The sequence below is a fragment of the Berghia stephanieae genome, chromosome 10 (genome assembly GCF_034508935.2).
Source record: "Berghia stephanieae isolate SIO BIC M18660-M18661 chromosome 10, UCSD_Bste_1.3, whole genome shotgun sequence".
Classification (NCBI taxonomy): Eukaryota; Metazoa; Mollusca; class Gastropoda; order Nudibranchia; family Aeolidiidae; genus Berghia; species Berghia stephanieae.
In genome coordinates this window covers 45,437,317-45,454,325 of record NC_088369.1, presented here as the reverse complement: position 1 = coordinate 45,454,325, position 17,009 = coordinate 45,437,317, and the positions used below count along the sequence as shown (strand labels likewise).

The 17,009-nt window shown below is 33.8% G+C and overlaps 1 protein-coding gene across 4 annotated transcripts in view; it reads left to right on the top strand.

The window, feature by feature from the left end:
• Positions 1–16,058, top strand: part of LOC144955868 (aminopeptidase N-like) — a 169,168-nt gene extending 153,110 nt beyond the window's left edge. For all 4 annotated transcript variants that reach the window (XM_078886095.1, XM_078886098.1, XM_078886094.1 and 1 more), the window contains 5 exons: positions 4,148–4,229; positions 6,614–6,699; positions 8,477–8,620; positions 13,344–13,425; positions 15,574–16,058. In XM_078886095.1, coding sequence (XP_078742221.1) covers positions 4,148–4,229; positions 6,614–6,699; positions 8,477–8,620; positions 13,344–13,425; positions 15,574–15,726 — 547 coding nt within the window. In that variant the 3' untranslated portion in view covers positions 15,727–16,058. The remainder of the gene's footprint in view (positions 1–4,147; positions 4,230–6,613; positions 6,700–8,476; positions 8,621–13,343; positions 13,426–15,573) is intronic.
• Positions 16,059–17,009: the final 951 nt, after the last annotated feature.

Sequence of the window (17,009 nt, the reverse complement as noted above, 5' to 3'; positions counted from 1 at the left end):
TAGTGTTGGTAGTTTCAGTTTTCTCAATCTCTCTTCGTATGTCATCCCTTTCATACTCGGGAGCTGCTTGGTAGCTCTTCTTTTGACGCCTTCTATGAGCTCGATGTGTTTACTTTTGAATAGTGCCCAGACTGAGCTGGCATATTCCAAGTGTGTTCGCACTAGTGCTTTGTACAGTGGAATGAAAGTATCTTCATTTAGGTATTGAAATAGTCCGCGAATTGTTGCAAACATTGCAGTTGCCTTTTTCACTTTCTCGTTGATGTGCTTTTCAAAGCTTAGATCATTATTGATGATAACTCCAATATCTTTTTCTTCATCCACCAACTCAAGTTCATTTCCTATTAGTTAATGTCTGAAGCTTTCATCTGGATTTAGGTTTCCAATGTGCATATGTTTGCACTTATCAGAGTGAAATCTTAGCAACCACCTATTACTCCATGATGCGAGTTTGCCTAGATCCTCTTGCAATGTGTGCATATGATCTGCAGTTTGTATGATATTGAATATCTTTGTATCATCTGCAAACATATACAGACTGTATAGACATAAGAGTCTGCGGCATCTGGTAGATCATTGATGAATATTACGTAAAGCAGAGGACCAAAAACTGATCCCTGCGGGATTCCGGAGGTCACCTCTTTCCACTCAGAGCATGCATCATTTATCGTTACTTTCTGTTTCCTTCCCTTCAAATATTTCTCTATCCATTATATCATTTCTGGTCCAACACCATATGTAATTAACTTGCTTATTAGTCTTTGGTGCGGCACAGTGTCAAATGCCTTTTGATAATCCATATAGATGCAGTCTATAGATGCCCCTTGGTCTAATGCATCAGTCCATTCATCCATGACTCGTAGTAGTTGCAATGTTGATGACCTTCCAGACATGAATCCGTATTGTTTTGAAGTGAAGAGGTTGTTGTTATCTAGGTGAGTATTTTGCAGATAACCGATGTGAGGCTCACTGGTCTATAATTCCCTGCTAGTGTCTTATTTCCCTTTTTAAATATTGCACTAATTCTTGCTTTCTTCCAGTCATTTGGGACTCTTCTTTGTTCTATAGATTTTGTGAATATTATCATCAGGGGCCTTGAAAACATGAGAAAGTTCCTTAATAAATCTAGGGTGAATATTGTCCAGTCCTGGAGATTTGTCGACTTTCAGGTTATTGAGGATTCTCCTTATTTCCTCTTCATTGATGGTAATTTGTTGCCAATCAATTTCAATTTTTTTATTTGGTAAGGTTGGAACATCCCCTTCCATAGTGAAGACACTACTGAAAAATTCTGCTAAAATGTTTGCCTTTTCTTCGTCTGAGTTTGTCCTTTCTGACTTTGGATCATTGGAATTTGTACACAATTCTCATATTCCTTGCCGTGTTTTGCTTTTTGAGTTAATGAGTTTTTTTTTGTTTTTTTTTTTTTTACGATAACTACTGTTACTAGTGTGCATCTTGTGTGAGTGTGTCTATGTCAATATTGTATTGCTATAAATGTGTAACCAAATGACAAATTGCCACTTTTTTGGGGACAATAAAGATTTTATTATTATTATTATTATTATTATTATTATTATTATTATTATTATTATTATTATTATTATTATTATTATTATTATTATATTCGCTTGAGGTTGGATTTTGCCTCCTTGGATATGTTCTTTTCATACTCTTCTGGTGAGCTTTGTCACTTGATTTCATACTTTCTTTTACCGGTTTTTGATATTTTCGTTCTTATTTCTCAACATTTTTCGAGATAAAGAGTTTTTCTCTTTAATTTTCTTGATTACGTCCTCTCAAAGGTATTTGTGATTTGTTTGCCCCTTTATTTTGTTTTGCCGTAGGTACATGTCTACGCTCGATGCTGTAGATTTTTTCACAAAACTTTCTCCAAGTATCATCAATGTCGGTTTCATTTTGGCCTAGATATGTTTCCCAGTCAAAGGTACTCAATTCTTTCTTTATTGCATCATAATTAGCTTTATTGTAACATAGTCTTTTTTTTGGATTTACCATTTTGAATTGAATATATCAAGTAGTTGAATATCAGCACATAGTGGTCACTTTTTCCAATTGGGCTCTGATAGTCAATGTCACACTCGTTTATACGATCCTGGTCTCGAGTCAATACATGGTCCAGGATGCTCGGTCTATTTGTTCCTCTCCAGTGTGTCTGCTCGTTGATGATTTGGAAGAAATAGTTGTCCCGTAAGCAATTGAAAAACCTATATTCATCTGAACTTTCCCGTACATTCATTGTATCCCAGTCGATATCAGGATAGTTGAAGTCCCCATAATAATGTAGTGTGTATAATTCATACATCCAGCTTCGTTCAAGAGGTTTAAAAGATTAGTATTGTTAATGTCTGTGCCACTGCCTGATCTATAGATTAGCCCACGAGTAATGATTCATGGTTTTCCGTGTTGATCCTAACAAATATGTTTTCTTCGAAATTTGAGTTCATTGTAATTTCTGTCTTTAATAAATTATGAACATACAATATCATACCTCTTCCTACATCATTTTCAATGTTCACACCATTCCATATAAAACTCGCCTGCTCTCAACCTCGATTTTGGATTCTTAGCTTTCACTTCCGTCACTCCTATAATTTTTGGTCTACTCTCCCTGACTCTAATTTGAAACTCTGAAAACTTGTTTCTGAGAGAGTCAGCATAAGTATACATAAATGTAACAACATTGGTTAAAGATGGTGTATTCACATTATTTACAATGGGGTTTTCCAGGCTTAATTTCTGGCTTTTCTCAGTTTCAGAACTTTTCGTGCCCACGGTGGACCTCGAACCTTGTAAAGGTATTCCCCGATTGGTCCTGTTCTCTCATTTCTCTTACTTTGAGGAATAGTTTTTCTTGTTCTCATTCCGCTCGTGTCAGTCATTTGCAATCCGAATCGATTTTGGGTATTGTTCTTTGTCAGGGTTACTTAGCGTAGATGCTCCTTTAAGAATTCTTCTTTTTTGTTCCATTGATGCCAGTTGTATAAGCATTGGTCTGGTTTTTTTCTCTCTATCAAACTTCCCCAATCTAATTGTCTTCGTGAGGTCAGTCTCTATCAAGTGGACACCACACTCACTAAAAACTTTCAAAGCTTCTCCTCTGTCGTGTTCAATCCTCTCCTCTCTAATATCGGATTCCTTTTCATTCAATCCATATACCAGTAAGTTCATTTCACGCCGTTTCCTTTCATTCATTTCACTCATCATTGAAGTCATTTCCTCTTTCTGTTAACGATTTGTTTCTTCGATCAGGTTGACAACAGTTCCAGGGCTTTGATTTTCCTGATTCTGCTTTTGTGCAAGGTTTGTTACTGGTTCAATCATTTTGGGCGTAAACTCCCCCTCCTGGATCTCATTGATTTGGGTGCTCATCTGGTTAATCTTGCTGACGAGTTCTGATTTTAGTTCTTCAATTACACTTTCTCTGAATGCTTCTAGTATTTCCTTACATTTCTGCTCGATGAGATTGTCGTTTTTTACAGCAGTCAAGGCAAGACCTTCTCAGTCATCACAAAACCAGTGAAGTTTGGGTGCCTTGATTAAGTGCTCATATTGTTCAATTGAAACGTCTGTAATGATCTACACACGTATTTATCACACCTTTCACATGCCATCATTTGATACTTTGGGTCAGAAAAATCTAGAAAACAAACTTTGCAAGTATCCATTTGTGTTTTATTTTCCCCGCCATTTTGTGCATTGGTCTGAGGTGTCCCAGGTGCCTTTTCATTTCCCTTTTTCAATCTATTCTTAGACATATTTCCTAATACAGCCTCAAAATAGCAATAAAGTTACTTTTTTATCCAACACAATTCCAGAATGCACAAAACACTTTAATCCCCATGAATAATCATAAATTTTCACTCTGCCACACAACACTGTTTACACGGCGGCCATCTTGGACTCAATTCTCATCATAATTATCATCATCATTATTATTATTATTATTATCATCATTATTATTATTATTATTATTATTATTATTATCATCATTGTTATTATTATTATTATTATTATTATTATTATTATTATTATTATTATTATTATTATTATTATTATTATTAAACATGTTGATTTGCCTTTTACTAATAATTCTCTATTTGTCCATTATTTAATTTGTCACCAGGATCGATCCCAATATCAAGGCTACCATCTACTGTACGGCAATTCGTCAAGGGAGCTGGGACGAGTGGAAGTTTGCCTTGGATGTAAGTAAGCTGGAGCCATGAATAATGGTAACAAAAGAAGTAAAAGAATTGGATGATGATGATGATGATGATTATAATGAGGAAGAGGATGAAGATAGTGGTAATGATGATGATGATAATGATAATGGTGAAGAAGAAAAAGGAGTAGGAGAAAGAAGTAGTCAAGAATAATGGAAGAAGAATAATGGACTTTTTTATTGCAAATTATATTCTCAGTCATGAATTTCTAGTCTCTTTACGTCAATACAATTTATCTGGAAATGATTGGGTAACTGGGTCTGGTAGATCTGGCAGAAAGTACATTGTGATAGACTATCGTCCTGTCAAAAGAGTTGCTAGTATTTGCTGTTTTCCGTTAAGTACTAAAGAAACCTTGATAAATTCATGCATAATTGGCCCTATGGTTGTGAGAGAATATTCTAGAGTTTACTGTGTTTGATATCAAAGTGTTTGTTTTAATTTCCTCCTGATTTGTAAACTTCTGATTTAAAAGATGATTGTAGCGTGTAATAAGCATAGTGCATGGTACAGTAAATATGAGTATTCCTTCAGAGCAATTATGGAGCCGAAGTTATTCAGTTTGTGATAAATAGTTTTAAATAAACAGTTGCAGTCACTTGTTATTCTTTAGATAGGGTGCTAGTATCTCTTTAAATAATAATAGTAATGATATGATTATAACAATGATGATGATGATAATAATAATAATAATAATAATAATAATAATAATAATAATAATAATAATAATAATAATAATAATAATAATAATAGTAATAATGGTAATAATAATAGTATTAATGATATGATTATAACAATGATGATGATAATAATAATAATAATAATAATAATATAATAATAATAATAATATATAATAATAATAATAATAATAATAATAATAATGGTAATAATAATAGTAATAATGATATGATTATAACAATGATGATAATAATAATAATAATAATAATGGTAATAATAATAGTAATAATGATATGATTATAACAATGATGATAATAATAATATTAATAATGGTAATAATAATGGTAATAATAATAGTATTAATGATATGATTATAACAATGATGATAATGATAATAATAATAATAATAATGGTAATAATAATAGTATTAATGATATGATTATAACAATGATGATAATAATGATGATGATGACGAGAAGAATGATAATAATAATAATACTAATGATGATAATAATAATGTGATAATGATATAATAATAATAATAATAATAATATGATGGCACTTTTAACGTGCTTTAAAATGCAATATATTATTATTTTACTAGTATTAATATACTGATACTATTACTATTTGTACTTTCTCTACTGGGTGAGCAGGGCAGTAGAAAAACATTGTGACTGTCTAAGACTTTACTAATAAAATAAAAATGAAAATAAACAAATATTCCTTTCATTTAACGTCTAGGGGAAATCTGTCTATAGAGTCTATTCCTTGAGGACTGGAATAACTCGGGCATCAGCTGTAGTGCAGCGCCATAAAGTGAGCTATGGTGAAGTGAGACTAAGAATTGGACGCTTTTAAGGACAAGTAGGCTATCCCAGATTTTACTGTTTTGAGAAAATCGACATTGAAGATTTCGATCCCATAAAACGTCCAATTACTCGAAAACTATTCAATGTTTTTTTTCAAAAGTTTCTGTGTGGAATGATAATTGTACTTGACGATGATAGTCATAAAAAAAAAGCAACAAATACATCACAGATCCCTCTTATTTTATTAAAAAGTGGGTTGGCAGAGTTGTCCATATTTAAACAGCATCACTGAGCAAAGAATTTACAATATATAATAAGGGCTATCCCACCTAACTTGCACATCAGGCCATCCCTAGTTAAATGGGCTATCCCGTCTTACACATGGACATGTGTGTTGCGAAATAATGGGCTGTCCCTCTCACACATGCAGTCAATTTTATCAAATTTCCTACATTAAACGCATGTTTAATGCCTTGAATTATATGTTTTATGCGTCTTAACACATTACACTGACAAATGAAATGCAAAACATTACCTGATATGATGGCATTGTTTTTTGGTGGGGAGTTTTCTTCATTCAGTCGTGAATTCGACATGTCTCGTGTTGAAGCCATGTTTGAAGGGTTAGCCCACTTACACTTATGTACACATTGTGTTTTTGGTTAAAACACAAGACAGTTTATACCGATAACGAAGCAAATAAACTAAATTTATGATCGAAACCTTTTCAGGGGGTAGGGCAACGCCCACTTTTGACCCTACGTAATTATTTTAAAAAACGAAAAATCTGGGATAGCCCACTTGTCCTTAAAAGCGTCCAATTTAGAATATTTAAATTTTTATGGGTTTTTTGTTTTATTAAAATCATTTTTACAGATGTACTTGGAAACAAAAATTGCATCGGAAAAGGCCCTCCTGTTATACGCTATGTCATGCTCTTCCAAAGAGTGGATACTCAGCCAGTAAGTCATGATATTATGGGATCCACCATTTATATTCAGTGTTAAGACGGGGTAACCAAGTTTGAAAAATTGAATTAAAAATAATACAGTATCCGTTTAAACAAAAATCTCGAGTCTTAATGTAGTTATTTAAAATAATAATAATAAAACTACATTCATTCTCCCAAATGGGCCATATGTTTTATTCTGACATACCGGTATTATAGCAACCCCTTTCTTCTTTGCTCCTTGAAAGACAGGTCAGATAATATGAGAATCTTACACGCTTGCTTTAATTTATGAAATTTCTGATACTCTACCTTACAAAGTATTATAAACTTGATATCATTACCCATTACTGTTTATGACGAGTGGAAGAATAATCATGATATCTGACCCATTGATGATGTGTTGTGCAAACAAATAATTCATGTTATTATATTTCATTCAATTTTACCAATTTATATTTTTTAGAATTTTGTAACCTATGAGAACAAGGTGTTTTAATATGAGTTTAATCAAAATCGGTAGTGTATTGACCTCAAATAATAATAATAATAACAATAATAATATTGTACTTTATTCATCCAAAAAGGACAGACGTATAATGATACATACATAAGCATAATATAAGTAAATAAATGTGGTTGAATATAACTTGGTAATAGTATTGTAAGCTGTAAGAATAATTATGTAGTATAAATTTCAAGGGACGTACAAATTATATAATTGTAAAGATATAGATATCTAGTAAAGTATTGATGTCAACATATCAGAAAATAAATTTATTAAAAATCTAAGAATTAGATACATTAGAATAATATTGTAAATTAACTGAGAAAAATGACATAGCTGGCTCTCGGGTCAATATGATTCCCAGTATCAATCAAAATCGTGTATTGTGTCCTGCTGCCTTAACACAGTATAAGGTTGAGGAATTAACTGGTCAAAAATACGAGACTTGGCTTAGGGTTTTAGGGAGGGTTAACGAGAATGGTTTCATAAAAAGATGAAAATTACAATTTCTAATTGAGGATAGTTTGTTTTTTTGATTTTAAAATTCCTTTTTGGCATCTAATTTATCTCCACATAATATCATGTTTTGACACGATGTATACTTATTGTCCAGTATGATAACCAGAATGTTATCGTCTCATTGTTGTTATAAAATACTCTCAAAATATTGTCTATTACAATCAAGTTAAATCAAGCCCTTAATTGTTTTGGATACCAGACTTCCAAATATGTGTGTATGTCGGTCACACATTTTCTTTCTAGTGTCATTGTCAATGGCATTTTCTTACAAAAACCAATCACACTACCCAGCTACTACTTCTATCACTACTACCACCACCACCACATCCCCTCCACACTAGTCGTTCCCACCACCAAAACCAGTCATCATCATCATCATCATCATCATCATCATCATCATCACCACTAACACCAATATTAGATTCAATTCAACAATATCAAAACATTAATACATAACCTCCTCATCGAACAATCTCAATTTATTCCAAATCATGTGGTTCTAAACATCATTCAATTCTAAATTCTTTACACAACAAACTTATAGAAGGAATCAAGTTGGCGTTGCTCAGCTCTTTGTTATTGTCTTCAGATGACCAGTTAGGTTATTAGTTCTCACCAACATTTATTAATAAGACATTCAACGTTTAAGGTTACACATAGTTTTGAATGTTGGTATGTTTCATCAAGTGGGCAGGCAGATGTTTTGAAAATTTTACTTAAATGCATAACATGAATTGCATTTTCTATTTTTCCTACTCCACAGTTATCTGCATTTACTCATCGAAGACAACTCACCAATTCGCAAACAGGATGCCCTCCGTGTAATCGGGAATATTGCCTCAACACCCTCAGGCCGATTTATCGCTTGGCAGTTCTACAGGGAGAATTTCGATCAACTAAGTGAATAGTAAGCAAACCTTTTTTTTCTTCAAATATCTCATCTAATTTAATACTGAATAAGAAATATCCTTTAAATGTCTTATATACAAAATTGGCATAGGTACTTTTTAAAAAAAAATTATTTAAAAAGGTTTTGGCCAGAAAACTTATCCCTCAAATATTGATGGATTAGAATGACACTCATCTTGTCAAAAACTCTCTGGGAGTCCCTGGGTCAAGAGTTTTTAACACGATGGTCATTTTAATCAATATTTAAAGGACAAAATTTCTGGGGTTCCCGACCTCCCATAGTGGCAGGGAAGAAGCTTACTGTGTCTTCTATATCCCTATATATCTGTTTCCCGACCTCTCATAGTGGCAGGGAGCAAGCTTACTGTGGCTTCTATACCCCTATATATCTGTTTCCCAACTTGCTTTTTGTCAATGTCTTGGAATGAGAATACTTGGTTTGTCTTTTCCCTTGCCAGAGTCCTTGCTGAGAGGGAAACAGTCAAATGTATAGTTCAGGCCTGTAAATCTTCCAACTATTGTCGGATATCCGACAGTACGATTTTGCTCTATATATTCTGTTAAGTGCTAATATATATATTAAAAAACAAAAATAATAGTAAAAATACAATTTGTAACGTCAAAGAACAGAACCAACAAAAAAAGAAAATAAAAGTTTTATTTCATTCCTCGAAAAAATCAGATTTTATTCCGTTTCAAAAGCCGACTTAAAAAAAAAACCAAAAAAAAAACCCTTTTTATTTGTCACATCAAAAACAAAAACTAGGCCGTCTTTCAGTTAGCTATATTAAATTATCATGCCACGCTTTGCTAGACGTGGATGTATTCACTGCCTGCCTACTGTACCACAGGCAGTGAGAGAGGGTCGCGAAGTTCGTGCGAGTTGTAGAACACACACCTAGTCAGTAAATAACTAGCACGCACAGAAGTGTGTCGGACCGGACCGTTTCTCTCTTTTTTGCTACCGACACACATGCATTTCTCAGTGTCTCTTTTCTCCTTCCTTGGATTCTTTGGTTCCGTCTAAAGTTTGACGGGGAAAAAAAATTCGAAATAATTATTCTTCTTTGAAATATATATTCTTCTTCAAAAGCTCTCACACGAGCGCGCCACTTCCTCTTTTCATCTTCTTTTATAAGAATTAATCCAAATAAACGAAAGAATCCGCGTAAAATTTAACACAAACAAACAGGAGCAAAGATACGCAGCTTCCCGTCTCAAGCACTAGACGCACATACTTCAAAAGGGTAGGAATTGTTCTCTTCCTTTCATTTTACAACTAACTCAGACGCAGGCCCACAAATGTGGGTCTCTCTCAAATAATTGGGATTTTTTTTTTTTGGTACCATAAAATAAGGACCTCATTAAAAATAAGTTGGGGAAAGTGACTAGTCAATTTTGACACATCATATCTGTATTGTGTTGATTAATTAGTCCATATTTTTGTCCTGTTGTGTCTATTTTCGCGTGTTCAAAAAGTTCCGACAATTTTTTCACCAACCATTTACAGGCCTGATAGTTGTAGTTTTGGGAAGTGATATTTTTTGTAAATCATCTCACTGTTATGCACTGTATTTTTGTTTTGTTTTATATATATATATATAATGATTTGTAAACATTTGAGTGTATTTCTCTAAGTGGGGATCTCTGCTTGTTTCAGAATGAGATGTTTAGATGATCTCAGACTAAGTACACTAAGTGTCATTTTGGAATTTACATCAGTGCCAATTAAACCATTCCCCTTTGTCTTACTTTTTATTGTGTGCTTTCAATTGCAATTCTAAAATTTTTTGGACTTTTTATTTGTTCTGAAATGACCTTAATGTGGTTCAAGCGCCGTAAAACCCTTAAAAACAAAACAAAAAACAAAGGACAAGTTTTCATACCAAAATATGTAAAAAGTGATTGCATTCAGAGGATGCAATTAGAAAAATATTTAGAAGTTTGACTTTTTAATTTAGTATTTTTGTAATACCAGTGGATCTCATCCAATGTTGGTTTGGGCAGGTTTTGTTCGGGTAGAGGGCAGGTTTTGTTCGAGTAGAGGGCAGGTTTTGTTTGAGTAGAGGGCTGGTTTTGTTTGAGTAGAGGGCAGGTTTTGTTCGAGTAGAGGGCAGGTTTTATTTGAGTAGAGGGAAGCTTTTGTTCGAGTAGAGGGAAGCTTTTGTTCGAGTAGAGGGCAGGTTTTGTTCGAGTAGAGGGCAGCTTTTGTTCGAGTTGAGGGCAGATTTTGTTCGAGTAGAGGGCAGCTTTTGTTCCAGTAGAGGGCAGGTTTTATTTGAGTAGAGGGCAGCTTTTGTTCGAGTAGAGGGCAGATTTTGTTCGAGTAGAGGGCAGCTTTTGTTCGAGTAGAGGGCAGGTTTTATTTGAGTAGAGGGCAGCTTTTGTTCGAGTAGAGGGCAGCTTTTGTTCGAGTAGAGGGCAGATTTTGTTCGAGTAGAGGGCAGATTTTGTTCGAGTAGAGGGCAGGTTTTGTTCGAGTAGAGGGCAGGTTTTGTTCGAGTAGAGGGCAGGTTTTATTTGAGTAGAGGACAGGTTTTGTTCGAGTAGAGGGCAGGTTTTGTTCGAGTAGAGATGTGATGTAGTATTTTGTCTTGAATGTAAAGTCTGCTTTAATGCGCTTTATAAGATTTTGACAGAAAGTGCTATACAAGGGAAAATTATTATTTTCATTACTTTTATCATCATCATCATCATCATCATTACCATTATCAATATCATTGTTATTATTGATATTGTTGTTGTCGTCATCATTATTATTATTATCATCATCATTATTATTATTATTATTATTACTATCCTTTTTCCTTTATCATTGTTATTATTATCATCATCAATGCCATTCATCATAGTGTCTTCTCCACAACCACAGAGATATAAATTGTCCAATACTATAATGCCAAGCTCATGGTCTTTGTCATTTAACAATGACTTACCACGCTCAATGATGCTTACCAAGGGAACAAAGTATTAACTATATGTGCGTGCATGGGCATGTTTTTGTGTGTGTGTGTGTGTGTGTGTGTGTATGTGTGTGTGTGTGTGATTGCACGCAAATCATAATATAATAACCATCCCACTTTTTACAAAGCTTGAGCTTTTATGTAGTGCAATATCCACTACATGTGCTGAATGTTTTCTACAAGGGCTCCCCAGCTAACAGCAATATATATATTGGACGAAACATAAGGCAGGCCTGTAAATCTTCCCTCTATTATCGGATTTCCGACAGTACGATTTTGCTCTTAAGTGCTAATATTTAAAAAAAAAAAAAATAGTAAAAATAAAATTCTTAACGTCAAAGAACGGAACCAATAAAAAAGAAAATATAAGACTTTTATTTCGTTCCTCGAAAAAAATAAATTTTATTCCGTTTCAAATGCCGACTTTTAAAAAAATCAAAGACAAAAGAAAACTTGCCGTCTATCTGTTAGCTATGATATTATCATGCTACCTCCACGCTCCGCTAGACTTGGATGTATTCACTGCCTGGCTACTGTGCCACAGCCAGCGAGAGTGGGTCGCGAAGTTCGCGAGAGTTGTCTTCACACACACACACACCTAGTAAGTAAATAATGCACGCACAGAAATGTGTCAAACCGGACCGGAAGGTTTCTCTCTATTTTGCTACAGACACACATGCATATCTCCGGTTCTTATTTCTCAGTCTCTATATTTCTTTGGTTCCGTCCGGATGCGAGATGGAAAAAAAATAATGCGAAATAATTATTTTTCTTTGAAATATATATTCTTCTTTGAAAGCTCTCACATGACCGCACCACCTCCTCCTCCTCTTCTTCCTCTTCTTCTTCTTCTTCTTCTTCTTCTTCTTCTTCTTCTTCTTCTTCTTCTTCTTCTTCTTCTTCTTCTTCAAGAATTAATCCAAATAAACGAAAGAATCGGCGTAAACATTTAACACAAACAGGAGCGAAGATACGCATCATTCAAAAGGGTAGGAATTGTTCTCTTCGTTTCATTTTACTAACTCAGACCTGGGCCCTCAAATAATTGGGATTTTTTATTTGGTACCATAAAATAAGGACCTCGTAATAAATAAGTAGGGAAAGTGACATGATTTGACTTGTCAATTGACGTGTCATATCTGTGTTGTGTCCATAATTTTGTCCTGTTGTGTCTATTTTCGCATCTTCAAACAGTTCCAACAATTTTTTCACCAACCATTTACAGGCCTGTAAGATATAAGGTCTGTAAGATGTTCATCACAATTTTTTTAATTGACAGTACAACACTTTTACCGGCCAGGTACTCATTTTATACCTGAGTTTGATGAAAGAATGTAAGTAAAGAGCCTTTTCCAAGGGCTCAACGTCCTGGTGTACAAAGTGGTACTCAAGCCAGGTACTGACCTGTCCGAAAGCCTGCGTCATACAAGACCAGAAAAATCCGTAAAATATAATTTAATCTTCTATTTCATAATAAAGTAGTCCTTCAGAGCCATTCTGCCCATGGAACGGGAATTTATCCCAGTTTCTATAGCATGAAATGGACAAATGCAACTGCTTGCTATCCTTTAGATAGAACGCTATGCTCTAGTCCTAGTACTGTTTATCTGACAGCCGCAGCTGCCCAATCACTGCTGGGTGGACAGGGGGATCAGAAAAATATCTCAACTACACCTAGGATTGGTCAGTTCTTTTGCGTATGAGATGGCTGCTCTCTTGGGGCTCCCATTTAATGTTATCCTTTCTTTTTATTTGCAGTTTTTCAGGATCATTCTTCTCGTGGAGTCGCGTAGTTGGACAAATAACGGAATCATTCAACACGGAATTCCAACTCACGGAGGTAAGACAGATCATGTGACCCACTGGATTGTGGCAGATGTAAAAGAGAAAAACGTATTTAAGATCAAAATTGTTTCTCATCATCTCAATGTGATATTATGTAGAGATGGACCAGATGTCAAGCATACACACATCTGTGCCAGAAAGTGATTTTAAAGTTAAATGAACCAAAAGAGTTTGTTCTTGTGACGTTTGCCACCAAAATAATCTGATGCAGTCCAAGTCGGTTTACAGGTCATTTCTTGGATTCCATAGTGCCTAATCTTTGACAATAGGCTTTGATGGTCTCCCTTGTCAAAGGCCTTAGAAAATTCCAGTAGTATTGTGTTAGTTTGTCCTGGCCGGTGGTAAGGAGTTTTGTTTCACACAATCTATTAGCTCTGAATCCATGCTGGATGTCGGAAAGGAGGTCATTTCTTTCAAGATGATTGATAACAGAGCTGTAGATTATGTACTCTAGCTCTTTACAGCATACTGAGGTCAACAATACTGGTCGGTACTTTTATGATGCAGATTTATGTCCTTTCTAGTACATGGGCCTCCTTTCAGTAGTTTGGTAGTACACCTTGATTGATGGATACTTAAGATTTGGTCATTCCACCTTTAAAAAACAGGGTAAGCATTTGTGGATATTGTGCTATATAAATGCTCAAGTTTAAGCACATTTGAATTTCATTTCAAATTGAAGCTTGTTATCAGTACTAACTAACAATGAAACATGAATAACATAGTGACTTTTTATTGGTTGAACTCAAAATATTAAAATTTATATGAAAAAAGATGTTCGCAACATGACTTTCATAGAGTTTAGAGGTTTTGTCACCAATTTCGATTTTGGGGCGTTCAGTTAGTGAAAAACATGGATTATGCCAAGCAACTCAAATTTTGACACAAAACTAAAGCGAGGATGGGCTTTCATTTGATGTAATTTTCGAAGCTTAAAAATAATGTTATTTGGATTTTTTTTTCTTCTTTGATTTCATTTCTATAAAAGTGATTTTTTAAAAAGTTAAGCGCTTTTACATCTGAAAGTGATACCAAAAGAATTCTTTTTTCCATTTATTTTTGTACCACTTGTGAATAAATCCGATCATCAGTGTAATCCAGCCTCAAAGGAGAGTGCCCAAGAGGTATTCGGCTATAAAAAACACTGTAATTTCCTACAAAAGGTGTGCTAAAGTGAATCAATTTAACATATATTTCTAGCAACGCTAATCAAACAAATTTAATATTTTTCAAAAGAGGAAGAATAGCACTTTTATACTGTGTTAGAAATATTTTCCTAGCTTAATTATGAATCAAACGCCGGCAGTTTTAAAAGACCAATATTTCGAGGATAAAAATTCCCGCTAAAGACTGAAAGTAGAATTGGGCTACTACAAATGAATTTTTCCCCCTCAGTCAAGGACTTATAGTATCAAAGCTGCATGTATGATTATATCATAAGAGAGAGAGAGAGAGAGAGAGAGAGAGAGAGAGAGAGAGAGAGAGAGAGAGAGAGAGAGAGAGAGAGAGAGAGAGAGAGAGAGAGAAAATAAGTAGGAGTGAAATATCTGTTCAATCTTAGTTATCGTTTAACATTATAACAAGTGTAACTAAATGACAAATTGCCATATTTATGGACAATAAAGATCTATTATTATTATAAGTTCTTGGCTGAGGGGGAAATTTTTTAATGCTGATTATTCGTTTTTGAAGATGTTATACTGCTTTTCTTTCAAAACATCTGTCTGTTGTGTATGGTGTATTTTTTTATGTATTTTGTAAACATTCGAGTGTATCCTACACTTGTCTGGATTATACTTTTAGACGATCTCAAGTTAAGTACATTGATGGTATGGAATCTACTTCTGTTCTTTATTTGACTCAGTCTTCTTGTCATCATTTTTCTTTTGTACTTTTCAATGTAAATCTATTGACTATCCCATTTTCTTACTTTTTACGTGTGCTAATATGACCGAAATGTGTCACAAGTGCTGTAAAACCTCCAAAAACAGAAACAAAAGTGAAGAATTAGATGAAAAGTAGCCTATACTTTTCCATTCCATTGATTTTTGAAATAACATTGGTTTCTATTTGTGTTTTAAAAAACGTCCTTTTTGCATAGCCTTATAATACATTTGTTTTTCTGTATTTTATCTTTCAACAGATGCAAGATTTCATGAAATTGAAAAGTGACAAGATAGGAACTGCAGAAACAGCATTCAAGCAAGCACTTGAATCTATAAGGAGCAATATTAAATGGATGGAGAAGAACTACCCTACAGTGAAAACCTGGTTTTCTGCCAAGTATGGGAAGTGAAACACACCACGGTGACCAAACCACTGTGACAAATGAATTATCAATCATGAAATAAGAGCCTCAGAGTTAAAGTTGATGAAAATTTAAAGTTTTTTCCAGATGCTGTATCAAAGAGGCTAGTCTAATTGTAGGATTTTTTTTTTCACTTCAACTTGAAGTCATTGAAGAACCTCTTATTTAATTTCATATATCATATTTTCACCAAATCATTACCTCCACAAGTGAAGATTATCTAAAACATTACATCTTATACCAGATTTAACTTCAAAGGTTTCTTTTTGTATTTAAATCCAGCATAAATAAAATGTCCAAAAATCTTGACAAAAAAAAAATGATTTTGATTACATGTTTAACATAATAAAATGATAGTTTATATGATTGACATAATGAAGTGACAGTCTATATGATTAATTTAATGAAAATATGGTTTATATGATTAACATATTGAAATGAATGAAAGTACAAATATGTGATGCTGCAAAATGATAATCTAATTGTTGTGACCCATTTCCTCCAACCAGTGTCGTGTCATGGTGACTCAGATGCCAAAAATTGATTTCAAAGTATCAAAGTTAGTTTTTAAGTCAAGAGTGTAGGATTCTTTCATGTCTTTGTATTTTACAAACTTGTTATTTTTCATCATGGCAAATAGCAGTATAAACCTGTGAGATATGTTATTTCGCGATGAAAATTACTAGTCTGATATGAAAGAATACTTTTATTCCACCCCTCAAAGCAAGATTCTTATATATTTAGTAACCAATAATTTTAAAACTGTTTTATTTTATTTGGAATGAATTCAAGTTATCTATTGTGATGATTTAAGAAAATATTTGGTCCATCAAAACATGTCACAGATCCTGGCCCATTTGGAATTCCCTCCTATTTTTCGTCACACTAATTGATACTGAACAGTAGCAAGAAACTCTTGACTAAACAAATTCATCATCGATCAATATTCAAGTATCTACTTTCAAACTTTTTGTGTGTCAAAATCCATTGGGTCCTAATGCTGTGTTTCATTTACAAAATTTAGTGATTGAGAGTTTTCTCCGTTTGCAAATAATTATAATATTCACCTTTTGTTATGAGAGGATGCTATAGGTAGAAGTCAGTGGAAGTCGCCAAACACTGTGTGATCTATTCTTGATACTATTTCACATTTCAGTCTCATCCCATTGCTCAGTGATAATGATTTGTATCGTTCCATTTTAGAATTTCAAAAATCAGTTTCCCAAACAAAAAAGACAAAAAATACACTTCTCTTCACTTTTCTCAGTATC